Source organism: Nomascus leucogenys, chromosome 20, assembly GCF_006542625.1.
Source record: "Nomascus leucogenys isolate Asia chromosome 20, Asia_NLE_v1, whole genome shotgun sequence".
In the NCBI taxonomy this organism is placed as follows: domain Eukaryota; kingdom Metazoa; phylum Chordata; class Mammalia; order Primates; family Hylobatidae; genus Nomascus; species Nomascus leucogenys.
In genome coordinates this window covers 42,282,072-42,299,518 of record NC_044400.1, presented here as the reverse complement: position 1 = coordinate 42,299,518, position 17,447 = coordinate 42,282,072, and the positions used below count along the sequence as shown (strand labels likewise).

At 36.8% G+C, this 17,447-nt stretch overlaps 1 protein-coding gene across 1 annotated transcript in view; it reads right to left on the bottom strand.

Annotated features, from left to right (window-relative positions):
* Window positions 1-1,159: 1,159 nt before the first annotated feature.
* The window catches only part of KCTD8 (potassium channel tetramerization domain containing 8), a 284,207-nt gene continuing 267,919 nt past the window's right edge, over window positions 1,160-17,447 (bottom strand). The window contains exon 2 of the mRNA XM_003258637.3: window positions 1,160-2,498. Within this exon, the coding sequence (XP_003258685.1) occupies window positions 2,038-2,498 (461 nt within the window). The 3' untranslated portion in view covers window positions 1,160-2,037. The remainder of the gene's footprint in view (window positions 2,499-17,447) is intronic.

The window sequence follows — 17,447 nt, the reverse complement described above, 5'->3', positions numbered from 1 at the left end:
ACTAGAGTGATGTTCTCTTCTGTGCTTCATGAAGCATCTTTGAAAGTGACTGTGACTCCTTAGAGGCTATACTTCTTACCAGACAGCTTGCCCCCCAGTATTACAAACTCCCCATTTGATAGTGCTGGTTCCTAGACTCCAGTGAGACAAACACCTTCCTTTTTTCTCTCCAGCTCCAGTAGTGATGGTGATGCTTTACTTCAATTACATCATTTAAATGTTTTCTATGGTATTATGCCCCTTTATTTTCCCCATTATCCCTAAGATCACAGATAGTAAGTGGTGCAGGTGGGATTTGAACTGTGGAAATCTTACTGCCAAGCTCTATCCTCTCACCAGTGTGTTGCAGCTACATCAAGCCATGTTGGGACTGCCAACCATCCCAAAATGAAATGCAGAACTTGAGAGCAGGTGTTTGCCTAAAACCTGATAGATAATTCAAGGTAAATCATATATATTAGTTTCCTTTAATAGTCCACTGTTGGTGATATTTTACATAATGGTACAGTGAGAAATCTAACAATGTATCCAAATAATGAATGCAGATTTTTTAAACTTTGAGTTGATAATGCTCATCTTCTTGTATTGTGCTGAAAGAAATGATACCACAAATGCTGCTCAACTTCCATTTTGACCAACCACAGAGGAGAATGAGTTCTTTAATTCTTGAAGATACTTTTACCCTCTCTCAGCCTTTCCTTTAGTGAAATTTCATGATGTTATACATTTCTTTCTGTGGATATGGCGAGGCAAAATTGCGTGGCTTATGATAAGAAAGCTTCTTTCCACATGTACAAGCAGGAAGAAATCATTTTTCATAAAGCCTGGCCTTTTAGTTTGATATTGCCATTTTTGTGCCTTGATCTGTAAGAGGTAACTTACTAGTTGTTTCTGGAGAAGCGTTCAATCTGGTTAATAGGTAAAAGAACATTTTAGTGTATTTTTACATGAGGACTTTTTCTCTTGTGGGCTAAGTGTTTATTAATCCATACCAATGCTATCTGGATCTGACTATGTCTCCATTTTGAATTATGTTTAAAGGTGTCAACATTAAGTCTGAACAAATAATTATACAGCTTAGAGTTTTAAAGGAAAATTGAAAACAAGATGACAGTTGAGTATTTTTATAGAAGAGTCAATAGAAATCAAGAAATTCTAATACATTTTTCTTTTTTTAATAAATACGTAAAGCTCTTTACCATTTCCCTCTATTATTTTGATTAACATGATAATAGGAGCTTTCAAAGCATCATTATACCAATTTTCACAGCCTGATGTAAAAGACTCATTTCACAGTAATAATCATGACTAGCATTAATAAATGAATGTTGATGCCATAAATAACAGTATAAGGCATATTTACACCATTTTAACATACATAAACACCATACACATACACAAAAAAGTCACAGATCCAGAACAAAGAAAATTCAATCTCCTAGACAGCTTACATTTATAGGCTTTGTCTAAAACATTTTTTTTTGCTTTTTTTGTAAATTTTTTCTTTCCAAGCAACAAACAGATCTTCCCTATTTCTTGTGATTTATTTGTAACATTGTATTCATGCAAAAATAATACTTGTTTTATTGCATTAACATTTAGACAGCTTTAGATTTGGGTCCTATAACCATCGTCTAAAATTTTACTTGATGTTGCTTCACCCATAAGTCATTTTATTTGGTATGATATGATGGTTTGTTTTTGGTAAGTTACAAAATGACAAACATATCCAGTTGACCAGAGTTCAAAAACCAAGATTCTAAGCTTGATCATGCACATTTTACTTTCATTCTTGTAAAATGGTTTGAATCAGATATTCCATTTTGATTTAACACTTATTGATTTATTTTTTCTCCTTTTTAATCATGTTTCTAAAAACAACAACAAAAGAATAAAAGAAAATACTGTCCCACATCCACTGTTCACAACAAGGAAGAGCAGCAAGAATCACACTGACCATTGTTAGGACATCAGTCAGGTGGTGACACTGTAGTAAACATTGAATGTCATCAAAATACTGCAGGAATGTGATAATTACTATAACCCATACTTCTGCAACAGTTCAGATTGCCATTGGCGTTTGCGCTCTGGAAAATAATCTGGAATGTGGATTTTTTTAAAATCCTGAATACACTTTTTCATTTCTTCTTCCACACTTAGCTTTTCACAGACTTTCTTTTTGGACAGATTTGTTTCCCGGGACTTGCTGATGAGTGTCTGAAAGAGTTCACTGTTTCTGCGTTTGTCTGGTGGGGGCATCCATTGCACAGGTGCTTTTTTAGAAGGGCGATCCAATGTTAAGGTGTTAGGTTGGTGAGCTGTTGCCTGCTGGGCACTGGACGGGTTGTCCTGGGGAGTGCTTGCCTCTGAATGGCTGTCACAACTGGAAGTGGAGAGCTCATTACAGGAAGTCCCACTTTCACTTCCTTTATCAGTGACCTTGTCATGTTTCCTATCTTCATGCTCTTGTTTAGGTGATACTATTTTCTGAGGTGGTCCTAAAAAGGAGGAAAAAAAAAGAAAAAGAGTAGAACAGTTGAAGAAGAAGTGTGAAGGTAAAATTAAATGAACTCTATATTTTCTTTTTTTTATTATTATACTTTAGGTTTTAGGGTACATGTACACAATGTACAGGTTTGTTACATATGTATCCATGTGCCATGTTGATTTCCTGCACCCATTAACTCGTCATTTAGCATTAGGTATATCTCCTAATGCTGTCCCTCCCCCCTCCCCCAACCCCGCAACAGTCCCTGGAGTGTGATGTTCCCCTTCCTGTGTCCATGAGTTCTCATTGTTCAATTCCCACCTATGAGTGAGAACATGTGGTGTTTGGTTTTTTGTCCTTGCGATAGTTTACTAAGAACGATGTTTTCCAGTTTCATCCATGTCCCTACAAAGGACACGAACTCATCATTTTTTATGGCTGCATAGTATTCCATGGTGTATATGTGCCACATTTTCTTAATCCAGTCTATCGTTGTTGGACATTTGGGTTGGTTCCAAGTCTTTGCTATTGTGAATAGTGCCGCAATAAACATACGTGTGCATGTGTATATTTTCTATTTTAAACCAAGAACATTTATTTTAACAAAAATGGTGCTTGTTGTACTAGTCTAGGTTTGTGGGATTAAATACAAGACCTAGGATCTTTAGTGTACACTGAAAGATGCAGCATGCTGATTAATTATTCAAAACAATAAAATCTGAGAAATTTGTTTAATGACAGTTTCTGTCTTAGAGACCATCAATAGCTTCATACTGAAAAGAAGATTTTTGTTATTTTAATTACTAGTTCCTGGAATATAAAAAAAATTGTAATGTTTTGTTAGCCCTCGATCTGTTTTGTTAGACACTTAGTTCGTTTCTGTTCTACCCACTGTACTAGGTGTCCTTTGTATATATATTCTGCCACTGTAAAAGCAAGAAAGTACCATTGCTATATTTTACAAAGCTGCAGTATTCTCCAGGCCCAGAGCTGTGATCACATCATTTATGCTTCCAAAGGGGAGGCTGGTTTAAATCTTATTCTTAGTCTCTTAAACTTATTTCATGTCTATTTCCTAGAGGCAAATTGTGAAAGTGCTATAAGATATATAGGGGCTTAATATTATAGTGTGAAAATATAGTTGAAATATGGTATTCTCTTAAAATATAAGGCCTACCATTTGAGGTAAATTACTTAGGAAGACAATTTTCAGAAAGTGATAGTTTGCCAAGATAATTATTTCAAATACACAGTGTGTTTCCAAAAAGAGGCATGTTTTATTCTCTCTGACTCCACTGTGGGATTAGGATCTCCATTTAATATTTATTAAACACCACCACATACCCAGAGCTGTTCTAAAACCTTCATTAAATGGAGCCCAACAATTCAGAGATTTAAATTACTCAACTCTTACTTTATTTTCTTAGAGTCAAATTTTTGAACAAGTTGTATAAATCAGAATCAGGAGGAAGGCATCAGTGTTTTTAAACAATTGCCCAGGGGTTCTATTGTGCAGCCAGACTTGAGAACAACTGGTCTAATTTAGAGGGTCTAACCTTGGATGCATACTGGAATCACCTACAAAGCTTCAGGTTATTGATACCTTGGAACTAACCCCAGACCTCCTGATTTAATGGGGGTGCCACCTGGCCATCAGGTCATTTAAGATTTCAATGTGCATCCAAGGTTATGAACCACTGATCAGTCTAATATATATGAAATGAGTTAATAGCCAATATGGGTAGTTGATATTACTCAGAAGGATTAAGAGACAAAAAAACTTTTCTTAAAAGCAGCCCCTATGTGCAACACTCTGCTGGTTTCTATCACCATTTTTTCCTATTCAAAAATTAGAAGAAACATAAGTCAATGCCAAATATCGAGTTAAAGATTTTTAAACATTTTACAACTTTTTGGAATTATGGAAATATTCTCTCTCTTCATTATGGTGTTGATTATATGAAAACTGATAGAATTGTATACCTAAAATGGTTGAGCTTTTCTGTATGTAAATTATACCTTGACTAACCTGACTCCCTTTCCTGAAAAACAGAACAACAAAGAAACATAAAGTATATATGTCTATATCTCTATATCTCTATATCTCTATATCTCTATATCTATCTATCTATCTATCTATCTATCTATCTATCTATCTATCTATCTATCATCTATCTACCTATCTATCATCTATCTATCTATCTATCTATCTATCTATCTATCATCTATCTATCTCAGGGAAAGTCTTAAGCAATATTTCAAACTTCCTTTGTCTGCAATATGATAAAACCAGGACAAATGGTAATGCTTATAATTGCTTAGTAAGGAAGTACACCATTACATTTCAGAAGTATTTGCAACCAAATATTTAAAAAAATTGTTAGGTTTTATTTGTTTTAAGCCTCTCTCTGTCAGGGAGAGTCAGCTGAGGCTTTGTGGTGGGGTGGAGAAAATGCACTGCTAACACTCTGTGCTGGACTTACCCAGATGCATTCTCTATTCTCCTCTGTCCACAGTGGCTGATGGGTATAGACTATGTTCTTAAGCTCCCTTGCCTGCTGGCTTTCAGTTGGATTCAGTCAACAGCAAAGACCAGCAAGACAACACCCTAACCCCACTCCACCCCTAGGAATGTGATGATCTGGTTATATCCCTGGACCTAGAAGCACAGCCCTATCAGGAAGCTCTCTCTGTCTCCCTCTCCATTTTCTTCTCCTTCCCTCTTCTACCACCCCTCTTGAGGCTCATAGTTTTAGGCCTACAGGTGTTGATGTGGTTTGGCTGTATCCCCACCCAAATATCATCTTGAATTGTAACTCCGACAATTCCCACTTGGCGTGGGAGGGACCCAGTGGGAGGTAATTGAATCATGGGGTTGGGGCTTTCTTGTGCTGTTCCCATTATAGTAAATAAACCCCATGAGACCTGATGGTTTTAAAAAGAGGAGTTCCCCTGCACAAGCTCTCTCTCTTTGCCTGCTGCCATCCATGTAAGACATGACTTGATCTTCCTTGCCTTCCACCATAATTGTGAGGCCTTCTCAGTCATGTGGAACTTTAAGTCAATTAAACCTCTTTTTCTTCCCAGTCTCAGGTATGTCTTTATCAGCAGCGTGAAAATGGACTAATACAGGTGTTAACCATTTAGGTACCATAACTAATCTTAGTGTACTTCCTACACTGGTGTAAACTGTCCCATATTAAATGTTATTAAATGTCCCAGCTGAGTGTGTCTTCTCTCTCTTCTATTGACTAGAGGGATGTTACTTGAAGGATCAGTTTTTAGTGGCACCAGATTTATGTGGCAATAACATTTGAAAATAAATAGGTTTGGAGTCCTACTGACTTGGATTCAAATTCTGGCTCTCCAGAAAATACTAGCCTTGTGGCTTTGAACAAGATACTTAGCTCCTCTAAGCATTAATTTGCTCATCTATAATATGAGTAAAACTACTTTCCCCATAGAAGCATTTTAAGATTAAATAAGATATCATGTAAAAGGATCTAGTATAATGATTCTCAACAATGAGAGCATATCAAGGTACATCAGTGGAATTTTTTGAATGTACATATGTCATATACATCCCTAGAGGTTTCCAGTTCAGTGTGAAGGGCTGGTATGTATGTGTTTATATGAAGCTGGGAGTGGTGGAGGAGATGCAGCATCTCTTTAGTTACCTTTATGGCTGAATGTGATCCCAAGCAAGCATGAAATTCAACACCCTAAAACAACATAGTATATAAATAAATGGTTTTTTTTACCCTTTCTGTCAATATTTTGCTATACTTTAACCAAAAGCCCCTATCAAACGAATCTATGATTTTCATTCCCAATGACTAAAGGATTAAACTGCAAATATCTAAGCAAACCAACTTACATTAAGGATAACTAAGTGATGAAAAAAAGTAATTTCCTATTTATTGGCAGGGCAACTGAGCATTAGATAGAGTTACCCAGGCAGAAAAGCAATCATATCAAAGTGAAAGACAGTTCAGAAAGAGAGTACTAGATACTACCAAAGTAAATGCCTTATTCTATTTGTTTCTATTCACTGGGAGGAAGAAAAAAATGCTTAATGACAATAGGATGTAACATTTGTGTGATGAAAACTAATTGGTCTTGCAGTACAAGATGGAAGATTAAGGAAGCCCTCTTTGAAGAAGGGATCAATGAGTTCAGCTGAGAATTTTGTACCCACCATGTGCCAGACATAGTGCTAGGTTCTGGAGGAGACACAAATATGGATAAGATGAGCTCTCTGCCTGATGAAGTTCACAGGCTTTCTCCAACTCCAAGTGGGTGAGGACAAAAAGATGCAGAGAAAAGATTTTACATGTGTGGCCAAGGATCCTTATAATTTTCTGTATAATTTTCTGGGAGGATGAACTAAGATGCACTCCATACCAAATGGGTCTAACTGAATTTCCTACACTAGCCTTTTTTTTTTTCTTTTTTCACTTTTCAATTTTCTTTGCCACCTTTGAAAAAGTCATCTATATCCGTCTCTTTTCCTCCATCTTGTCTTTCCAATGACAAATAATATGGCCCAGGGTATTGTTGGAAATAGAGTCTATTAGAGAATAGTATTTTATAATTATACAGTGTTTGAAATGCTTGGGATATTTTAGAATATCTCTTTCTGTAGACTTCAAGAACTATGAAGAAAAGGGGAACCTGAATTTACTGTGATTTTAAGAGCTTTAAAAATAAAAAGAACTTAAAATAGTTATACACATTAATTAGAATTAACAAATATATATTAACATGTAATATATATTCATGTTATATATATGTTTTATATTTTATATATATATTTATATATATTCATGTTCTTTCACGTTTTGCTAATCCTATTTAATACAATATCTTTAGGCAAGGTGAACTCCCAATCAGACCAAATAGATTCAGAGGTCTATATAATGACTTAAAAGAGAATGCTTAGCTTTATTTTGTGTACATCTTTGAAAGAATAGAATAATATGACTGTTCTTTGTATAAATCATTAGGGATCACTAATAGTCTTTTTTGGATTTATGCTATCAGTTTTAATTGCTATCCATTTAAGCACACTTTAAATTATTATTGATAACTTAGTAGATTTAAACTGGGACTAAGATACTATAACTTAAACTGATTTAGCTGCTTTTTATGACATGAAATTGAGAAAAATTAATTAATTTAGGTAAATAATGATTACTCTAGTTGCCCAGTTTTCTTGTGGATGCCTGCTAATTGCAGGCTTCCAGGGATAATTTAAAACTTTAATTTTATATTATTTTATTCAGTGGCCCAAAGCCACTTGACATGCTTTAAGCACCACATGAATGATAATTTAAATATCACCAACTAGTGAATATATGGGAACAACATGACTATTAGAAATGTCTCTGTGTCTCTTCAACTAGGAATAGAATCAAATATACACCTGAAATAGCTTCCTGAAAGCATTTTGCCCTGTGAGTGAGGGCACCCAATATACTTGGTTTAAAAAAGAAAATATAATTGTGTTTTGGTGGTCTCATCAGCTAGGATTTCTTCCATCATATAAAGAACTCATCACCATTTAGTGAAGTGTAAACAACAGATTAGTGAATAAGCAAGTTTCATATTAATCTAAGATTTATCTGTAAAAAAAAGAGTTAATTATTTTAAAGAGTTAGATAAATAGGTACACCTAGAAACTTTCAAATATTGGAAAAATTAATCAACTTTTCATTTGGTTATTTGCTATTAAATAAACTAGGATATCCATCCAGGAATGCTCCATCCATTGAGCATTTGTAAATGACAAGTACAGTCTTAACTAGGAGATCTGCAAACCAGCCACCTAGGTCATGCCTCTCCAATATTATTTTTGAAGAACAGTCAGTACACATACATGCACGCACTCGCACACACACACACACACACACACAGATGAATTTATTATGCTGATATTTTTTCATCACTAGGGGAATAACCTTGGAAGATCTGGGTGTGAGCCTGGTTTGGCCACTCCAACCAAGCAAGTACTTTGTGCTGGTCATGTAACCTCTCTAATATTTGCTTCTCTTTGGTTAATATTTTGGGGGTGTCTCCTAAGTTCTTTCATGTTATAAGAGTCTGTAATTCTAAATGATATAATGAATAGGAGGAGATTTTCCAAGCTGTAAAATTCTGATCAAATATTAAGCATTAAAAGGTTACCATGAATAGAAATTATCACAGAACAAGGAAACAAATTCAATTATTACTATGGTATTTAAAAGAATTTTAGGGGTCAAGGATAATTTTCTGCAAGCTCACTGACAGTAAGTGTAGTCCTAGAAAACATTATTAATTTATGTCTGTTTAATTACATCTATTCTCACTGGTGAGTTGCCAGCAAAGAGAACGATACTTAAGGCCGCATAGTGCAGACTGTCTGGGTTCACATCTCAGTTGAAAAACTTACTAGATTTGTTATTCTAAGCAAGTTGCTTACTTTCCTTGGGCCTCAGTCTCCTCATATTTAAACGTCAAATAGTTTCAGCTAGGATTAAATGACCTAACATATATTAAGTACTTTAAATCGGTCTGGCATGTATAAATGCTGAAAAATGATAATTACTATTATTCAATGTAAATATCCATGTGCTAATTGGCCATGACATGGTCAGTTTGTTCATTTGTATATTGAGAGTACTGATTGGATAAATTGTAATGTTTCCACACTGATTCTGGGTCTGCACATAACACCTATGCACATATGAATTGCATACAGGTCTCTTAGTTTCTTTCGTTCTCAAATTTTTATCTATTAAAAATGAAATTAAAATAGAAATATGTAGTCACATGGCTATGGTAAGAAGTAAATGAGATAATATATGTGAATGCAATTTGTAAGCTGTAAAGTTCTATACAAAGTAAACTATTAGTTTATAGTCAAGAATCATCTATCACACATGTAGATTTGAGAAGCTATGAAATACTACATTTTTATGTTCAAAAGGGTATTTAAGAAAATAAAACACAAAGGCCCTGGTATAAGCTATCAAAAATGTGTGAATTAAGACCAGTAGTAAAAAACATTATATTAAGTAAAATGTCACAAATAGAAAATATCACAATGGGCCCAAACTTGTAAAACTCAGCAAAACAGGGCTTTCGATCAATTCCCTTGGGTTTTATTATATTAAAATAGAAAAGTGGAAAAGATAGCTTTTCCCAGTCATTTGAATAGATAATGAGGTACAGAAACTAAATGTCAATACTTTTGTCTTTAAAAAGGCTGCATGATTTCTGGGTAGTTCTAGGTGTGGGGATGTTTATAAGAGTATTTCTATATTTTTTCCTTGAATACACAAGCATTTCCAAATGAAGTCTATGTACCCAGCTGCACATTTGAAAAAAATCTTTTCATTTTAATCTCTTTACCTGCCCAGTGATGATAAAACATGATAGATATGTAAAATGTGTCTGCAACAGTCACAATTCCTAGAAGGGGAATTATCCTTTAATAGTACTAAACTCAATGATGTGTGAATGGTTATGTGGTACTTAAACAGAATGAACCAATCTATCTTAAATATTAGCACCACATTCTTCTAAGTATTAAGCACTTGAGTCAAAAGGGAAAAACTCCATTTTGATTTCACAAACATTTACTGAGCACCTACTATGTATAAGGCATAGTGTTAGCTACAAGGGTGAGGACACACACACATGTGCACACACACATGCACAACCACAGTCCCTAATATCAAGTAGTTCAGGCTTGGGGTGACAAGTGTAGATGTAGCTAAAGTGTGAATAGGGCATGGACAAGGGAGCAAGGAGTAAAATAAAAAGAGGCTGATTTGTGATTGGAGTGAGCTACGGAATGGGGTCATTTTTAATTAATCAATAAAACTGCCATGCTACATTGAAACTTACAGGTCATAGAGGAGACGTATTCATCTTAGAGTTGACGACAAATGAATAAAATTAATTTATATGTGAGAAAAATTGAACTCATTTATTTATGTTTTCTATAATTTCCATTAGCATTACTTAGCCACTTTCATGAGTTGAAAGAGTATAACAAAAGAAAAGAGAAGAAAAGAAAAGAAAAAGAAAAATGACTTGAAAAGAGAAACATGGTCATATTCCTTTTTTCATCCTGACATGGTCATCCCCAACCCACTCTTCTGATACTCCCTGAACTTGTTAATTTTTATCATATTTACCTACTCATTGTGTGGCTCTCAGTCTTTAATTGTAAACTCCTCAAAGGCAGAAACTGTGCTTTTCTATTCTCTCATGGTGCCTTCATCAGAATAGTTGCTTAGCAAAATTAGTAAAATTATTTTCATGCCTCTGAATTTCTACAGTATTTAATACTAATTACATCACTCACTTGGAAGTTAGCATTCACCACCTTTTAGGTTAGTAAATATTCATTTTGATGTCTACAGAGTAGGAAGAATGCTCCCACCCCCTACACATAAAAATTGGTCCCGAGGTCACACTTCTGGTGTCCCATATCCCTCAGAGTTTATAATATCCATGAGGGCTTAAATGGCATGTGTTACTCAGACAGTTCAGGAGGCTGATTTGTATTATCACTGATTAAACGATAGTATAATAGTAATGTGCATAAGCAAATGTAATGCAGCATGAGAAAAGAAATATCAGAGAAAATATATTTGTTTAGTGAGACATATATTAGAAGAGGTTTCCAAAAATAATCTTATTGCCTTTCTCTCATTCTACAAATCAGTATCTTCCTATGACTCAGTTATTTCCGTAGACCATGCACACATTCACCTTTGGCTATCCAGTGGATTCATCTTTTATTTTCAAACACTTGTCATGTCTTATCAATTCCACCATTACAGCAATTCTTGAATCTATCTATTCATCTCTGTTCCAATTTCCACCACCTATGACAGGTTTCTCATTAGTTCTCATTATATTTCCTAACCAATTCTCTGACTCCACTTTAGTCCTGCTTCAAACCATTCTCAACACCATTGCTAAATATATATTCCTAAAACCTAATTCCATTAAGTATATCCTTGTTCAAAACCTTCTAAATAGTTCCTCTGCACATAAGATAAAATTTGATTGTGATATCTTGGCTTTGGAGACTATCTTCAGTGTAACACAAATAACCCCAGCCCATATTTTAGTGCTCCCCATTTGGTGACTCCAATATACTTGTTTCTGGTGAATGCCTCGCTCTACCAATGCTTGCTTTTCTCTGGACTGCATTCTTTCCTTGCCCATGCCCCTTTTAGCTATCCTTCAAAGCCTAATCCATATGTTGCTTTCAGCATAAAACTTCTCATTATCATATTTGGATGTAATTCCTTGTGATTTCCTGCCTTTTTTTTTTAATAACCCATAGTTGTTTGTTTGAATCCATCTCAAGGTACTGAGCCTATTTTGTCTTAAATAATAGTTATTTCTGTACTCAGCTTAACTTTCATCCCTGCGTTCTGCCCCACCACACACACACAAACACACACACAAAACACATACACGCTAATATAGTTAATACTGGAGCGGGACAGGGAAGTGCTGGGGGGAGAAGGTCGGGGTCCCTGGCGAGGTCTCCACCATCGGGCCTGTGCCCACAGACCTAGGTAAAGACAGGCACCCCTGTTTTCGTCCCCAAATGTGGATTTTCCAAGACTACTCTGGCCTGTCACGCCCCCATCCTGGGCCTATAAAAACCCCAAGACCCTAGCCGGCACAGACACAAGAGGCTGGACATCGAGAAGAACACACCAGCAGAACAGCACACAGGTGGCTGAATGTCGAGAGGAGCAGAGGAGCGGAAGAGCACACAGACAGGCACTGGCAGACGCCAGCGGGCCATCAACGGGGGGAACGATGTGGCGGCTGAGGGGAATTTGGCGGAAGCAGTCAGAGAAGAATTGCGTCGCCTTACTCCAGGCAAAAAACACCTTTCCACTGCATACCCCTGCTGGCTCCCCATCCATCTGCAGAGAGCTACTTCCAACACTCAGTAAAAACTTGCACACATGCTCTAAGCCCACATGTAACCCAACTTTTCTGGTACACCAAGGCAAGAACCCTGGGATACAGAGAGCCCTCTGTCCTTGCGGTAAGGCAGAGGGTCTAACTGAGCTGATTAACGCAAGCCGCCTACAGATGGCAAAACTAAAAGACCGGTGGGGCGCGGTGGCTCACGCTTGTAATCCCAGCACTTTGGGAGGCCGAGGCGGGCGGATCACGAGGTCAGGAGATCGAGACCAAGGTGAAACCCTGTCTCTACTAAAAATACAAAAAAATTAGCCGGGCGTGGTGGCGGGCGCCTGTAGTCCCAGCTACTCGGAGAGGCTGAGGCAGGAGAATGGCGTGAACCCGCGAGGCAGAGCTTGCAGTGAGTCGAGATTGCGCAACTGCACTCCAGCCTGGGCGACAGAGCGAGACTCCGTCTCAAAAAAAAAAAAAAAAAAAAAAAAAAAAAAACTAAAAGAACACACTGTAACAATGTGCCCTCTGGGGCCTACGGAGCTGTAAACATTCACCCCTAGACGCTGCTGTGGGGTCGGAGCCCACACTCCCCAGGACCTGCCCGTCTGCATGCTCCCCCTAGGGGTTTTGAGCAGTGGGGCATGGAAGAAGTGAGTCACCCCCGCATCACATGCCCTGCCAGGGGGACAAGGGAATTTTTCCCGTTTCATAGTCACTTCTGGGATAGAGAGTTTTTCCTTTTCGTCTTGGTATTTCCTGAAGCATCACCACATAGCTAGGCTCATAAGAATTCAGTAACCGTTTATCTAACTGAATTAAATGAAATTAATATTATCTACAAAATATTGTCTAAGCACACAGGGGATTACTTTATTCCTAAAGAAGTTTCTTTTTGTTTTATTTTATTTTGTTTTAACCAAAATATATAAACCCAAGTGTAACTCAACTTAAGGAGTGTTAACAAAACCAAAGAAATGGGGGAGTCGAAGATAAACCATTTAGCAGTGAGTCAGAAGAAGAGCCTCACAGTCTCTCTAGTTAATGAAAATATTCCTTTGGCAAAGTTCCTACCTTATCCCTTTTAGTTTATTAAAGAGAAATAAATTACTTGAGAACCACACATAATGTGGAAAAATAATTTTCTTTTTTCTGCAGAAGAACGCTACCTCACTTACATGATTGTACCTTATGCTTGTAGTAGAAAACATATTAGCTGTTCATTTGTCCTCTCAGAAGCCTTTATCACATGCAAAGTTGTTACAGGCAACTTGCAAGAGCTCTTCATTTAAAACTCATCTCTTCATTTCCCCCATGGAAGCTAGGATTCTATCCACATTCACCCTTCTCGTGCTTAAATCAAAGACAAAAACTCCACACAAAGATGCCTAGGCTCCTTTTGGAATCTGGAATGAAGACTACTGAACTACTCCCTGCTCCTTCCAAGGTTCCCACGTCTGAATCTACCATTCTTTATCACTGACATTGGCAAAGTTGTTTTTCACATGCCCAGGTAGCAAACTTCTAATGACCTTATTTTTTACAAGTACATGTTTTATGAGCAGGATGATTTATTTGGTTTTCTAATTTGTGAACACAAGCCTATGCTTGCTTGTTTCACATCTATAAAATGTGGATCATAACACCTACAAGGTGCTTGGCAAGGATTAATGAGATGTTGTCTCTACAACATGTCTGGCGGCTCCGGGAGGGAAAAAGAAGGCACTCTGTTAATATAGGTTGGGGGTACACTTATGAGGGCTGTGTGTAACAGATTTATATGAACATAAAACCATGCTGGCTGTAAATTATCATTGCCTGTTATGCAATACTAAACAGCTGCCTTAGACCTGAGGAAAAATCTCTCAGTGACAATAAGGGAAGCAGAAGTTGTGGAAGAGGTAAACACACACACACACACACACACACACACATATATATGCACACACAAAAAAAACAGTCTAACACTCTTGCGTTGCAGAAGCAGCAACAATTGCCAGCAGGAGCCATACTTCAGTGGATTTTTATTTGTTGGATCTCTTCGGATCTTAAGTGCCTGCCTGCCAATAAATGTTTTCAAGTATTTCCAACAATCCTCAGCCATATGCAACTTCTTGTAGCTGCCATACTATTGAATATGAGTGCCGCTTCTTTTCACTTTGAAATTTAAAAAGTGTGCCTGTTAAGGCAGCAGCTCGGTGCAGAATCATCATGATGAAGGAAAGATGAAGGCGTATATGTGCATAGCAGGGTTTAATTTTATTTCATAGTACAATAAAAAAGTGCCCAGCTTTTGAATAGAGCAGAATTGTGCTTGATGTGAAGTTCTGACATGTATTAGCTAGGTTCCAAATGTGTCTTTAAGGTTCATTTTCCTATTCTGTCTAAAAAGGAAGAGAAATACGGCACCTCCCTCCTAGGGTTACTTTAAGTCAAGATTAATGTGAGGAAGGCCTTTGTAGTAGGCTAAAAAGTGGTTCCATAAAAGATAGCAGGCCCGAATCCCTGGAACCTGTAAATGTCACTTTCCATGACAAAAGTCTTTGTAGAGGTAATTAAGGATTTTGAGATGGTGAAATTATTCTGGACTATCACACTGGACCCTAAAGTCAATCAGTGGTATCCTTACAAGAGGGAGGCAGTGAGAGATCTGATACTTACAGAGGAGAAGGGGGCAATTTGTCCATGGAATCAGAGTTTGGAGTAATGCAGCTACAAATCCTGGAATGTCAGCTGCCATCAGAAGCAAGCAACAAATTTTTCCCTAGTACTTCTCGAGATAGTATAGCCCTGCTGACACCTTAATTTCAGCCTAGTGAAACTGACTTCAGACTCTGGAGTCTGTGAGAGAATAAATTTCTGGTTTTGTAAGTCACCAAGCTTATGCTAATTTGTCATAGTAGCCAATAGAAACGAATACAAGTGATTTAGTGTAATTCCTGGCCCTTGGTAGATATTGACTTATGTTATCTTATATAAGTGAACATAATATTGTCCTTAATAACTGGATGATATTGGATCTGAATTGTAGAATCTTAATTGTTCTATTAAATAAAATATTTTGCATGCTCTATTGAATTATCATTCTGTTTCTTTAAGCTCCTATAGTAGTGATAAGCCCAGAATATTGCACTGCAAATCATTCTACTTTGTGCGTATCCTTAATGTTAAAAAATTCCTATACTCAGCCATAATTTGTCTCCTTAAATAGTGCCATTCACTAATTCTATTTCTACCTTCTGGAGCAACATAGAATGAATCTATTCCCTGCTTTCAACTAAAGGTCTTTAATATTTTGGAAAACAATTATCATATCTAGTCAAAGTTCTCTCCAAGTATATAGATCAACCATTATTTGAATAATGAGGTTAATAGGGATAGCCACTTCACCTTATCTCTGTTCCCATAAGACTCTATTTTCTCTTTCTACAAACATTCAAACATAGCCACCCATCTACCCATTCCAACACACATGCACACACACAATCACAGAACTGTCTCTTTCTATAGCTGACTCTACACACATTTCCAGAACCTGATCATTCCTTGTCATTCTAGTCTCATGTTTTTACTGCCTTTGGACGTCTTCTAAACTTCAAAAAAATCATGTCAAAAAATAACCTCATTATTCTTTTTCTCTTAAACCAGTTCCTCCTCTTATGCTTTCTATTTTCCTATTTTTATAGAAGCACCACAGTCTTCTTAATTACCCAGGTTTCAAATCTCAGAGTCATTTTCGCTATTCCAATTTCTACCCCTCTACTGATTCCCTCCCCCGGCAAACAGTTATCTAGTCCTCTTGATACTTTGATAATACCTCAATCATTTTCCTCACCTTCAGTCTTCACTCTCATGGTTTTGATCCCCATTAACTCTTACTGAATCAACTGTAATAACCTTCTAGAGATCCTTTCATCTCTAATCTTTATATCCTTTTATCCATGCTAAACAAAGATGTCAGCAACATTGCACTGAAACATAGCTCTTATTATAGCACCTGTTCTCAGAAAACCTGAATGGCTTTCAGAAACACATCCAAATCTTTTAGCTCTTTTAGCTCCACAGACAAGACTTTCCTTGGCCTAGTTCCAGCTTAAAGTCCACACTTCATTTTCTATTACTCTCACCCTTCATTCAAGTCAAATTGGAGGAATTAATATTAGCCTAAATATCATATGCATTCCTGTCTTTAATTCTTCACCTATGTGAATGATAGGTTGAGATCTGTTTATAATGATACTTGTTTAGATGGAGCAAATTTCTTATTGGCTGTGTGGGTATGTGTGTCTGAGAATATAGGTGGTGCTCTATCTATCTTATATGACAGACCCTAATCGCCAGCCTAAAGTACTATATTTATAACCTAGACTTGGCCAATCATAATGCCCTACCAAATCAGCCCCCTAATCTACAGTAAGGATGATGGTTGTGAGGTAAATAATCTGGGTGACTCAATAACATGAAATCTCTGGAATACTTCAAACTGTTCATGAGGGGAAAGAATGAGAATGCCCTTACATCTTTGGCCAAAAAGCTCTCAGATACGACTGTAGGGGACTAAGTCCCCCAGTCCCAACTACAGTAGGGGAGAATGAGAGCTGAAAGGGATTCCTAACAGTATTTGGATGTCTGGTTTAGTGATTCCTATGACCAACTCCACTGTTAGACAAGTATTTTAGACCAAATAAAATTAACATTTTACAAAACAAATTTATCTTATAAATGTAGGTATTTTATTAGATGCAAATACCCCTTGAAATATAACAGACCGCTCTTCCTGAAACAAGTTGAGTGATGTGTTGTTTGTATTTGTTATTGGAGAACTCTAACACTTAATGCTATTGTGGGAAGTCAGGGACCCCGAATGGAGGGACCGGCTGGAGCCGTGGCAGAGGAACACAAATTATGAAGATTTCATGGACATAGATCAGTTCCCAAAATTAATACTTTTGTAATTTCTTATGCCTGTCTTTACTGCAATCTCTGAACATAAATTGTGAAGATTTCATGGAAATTT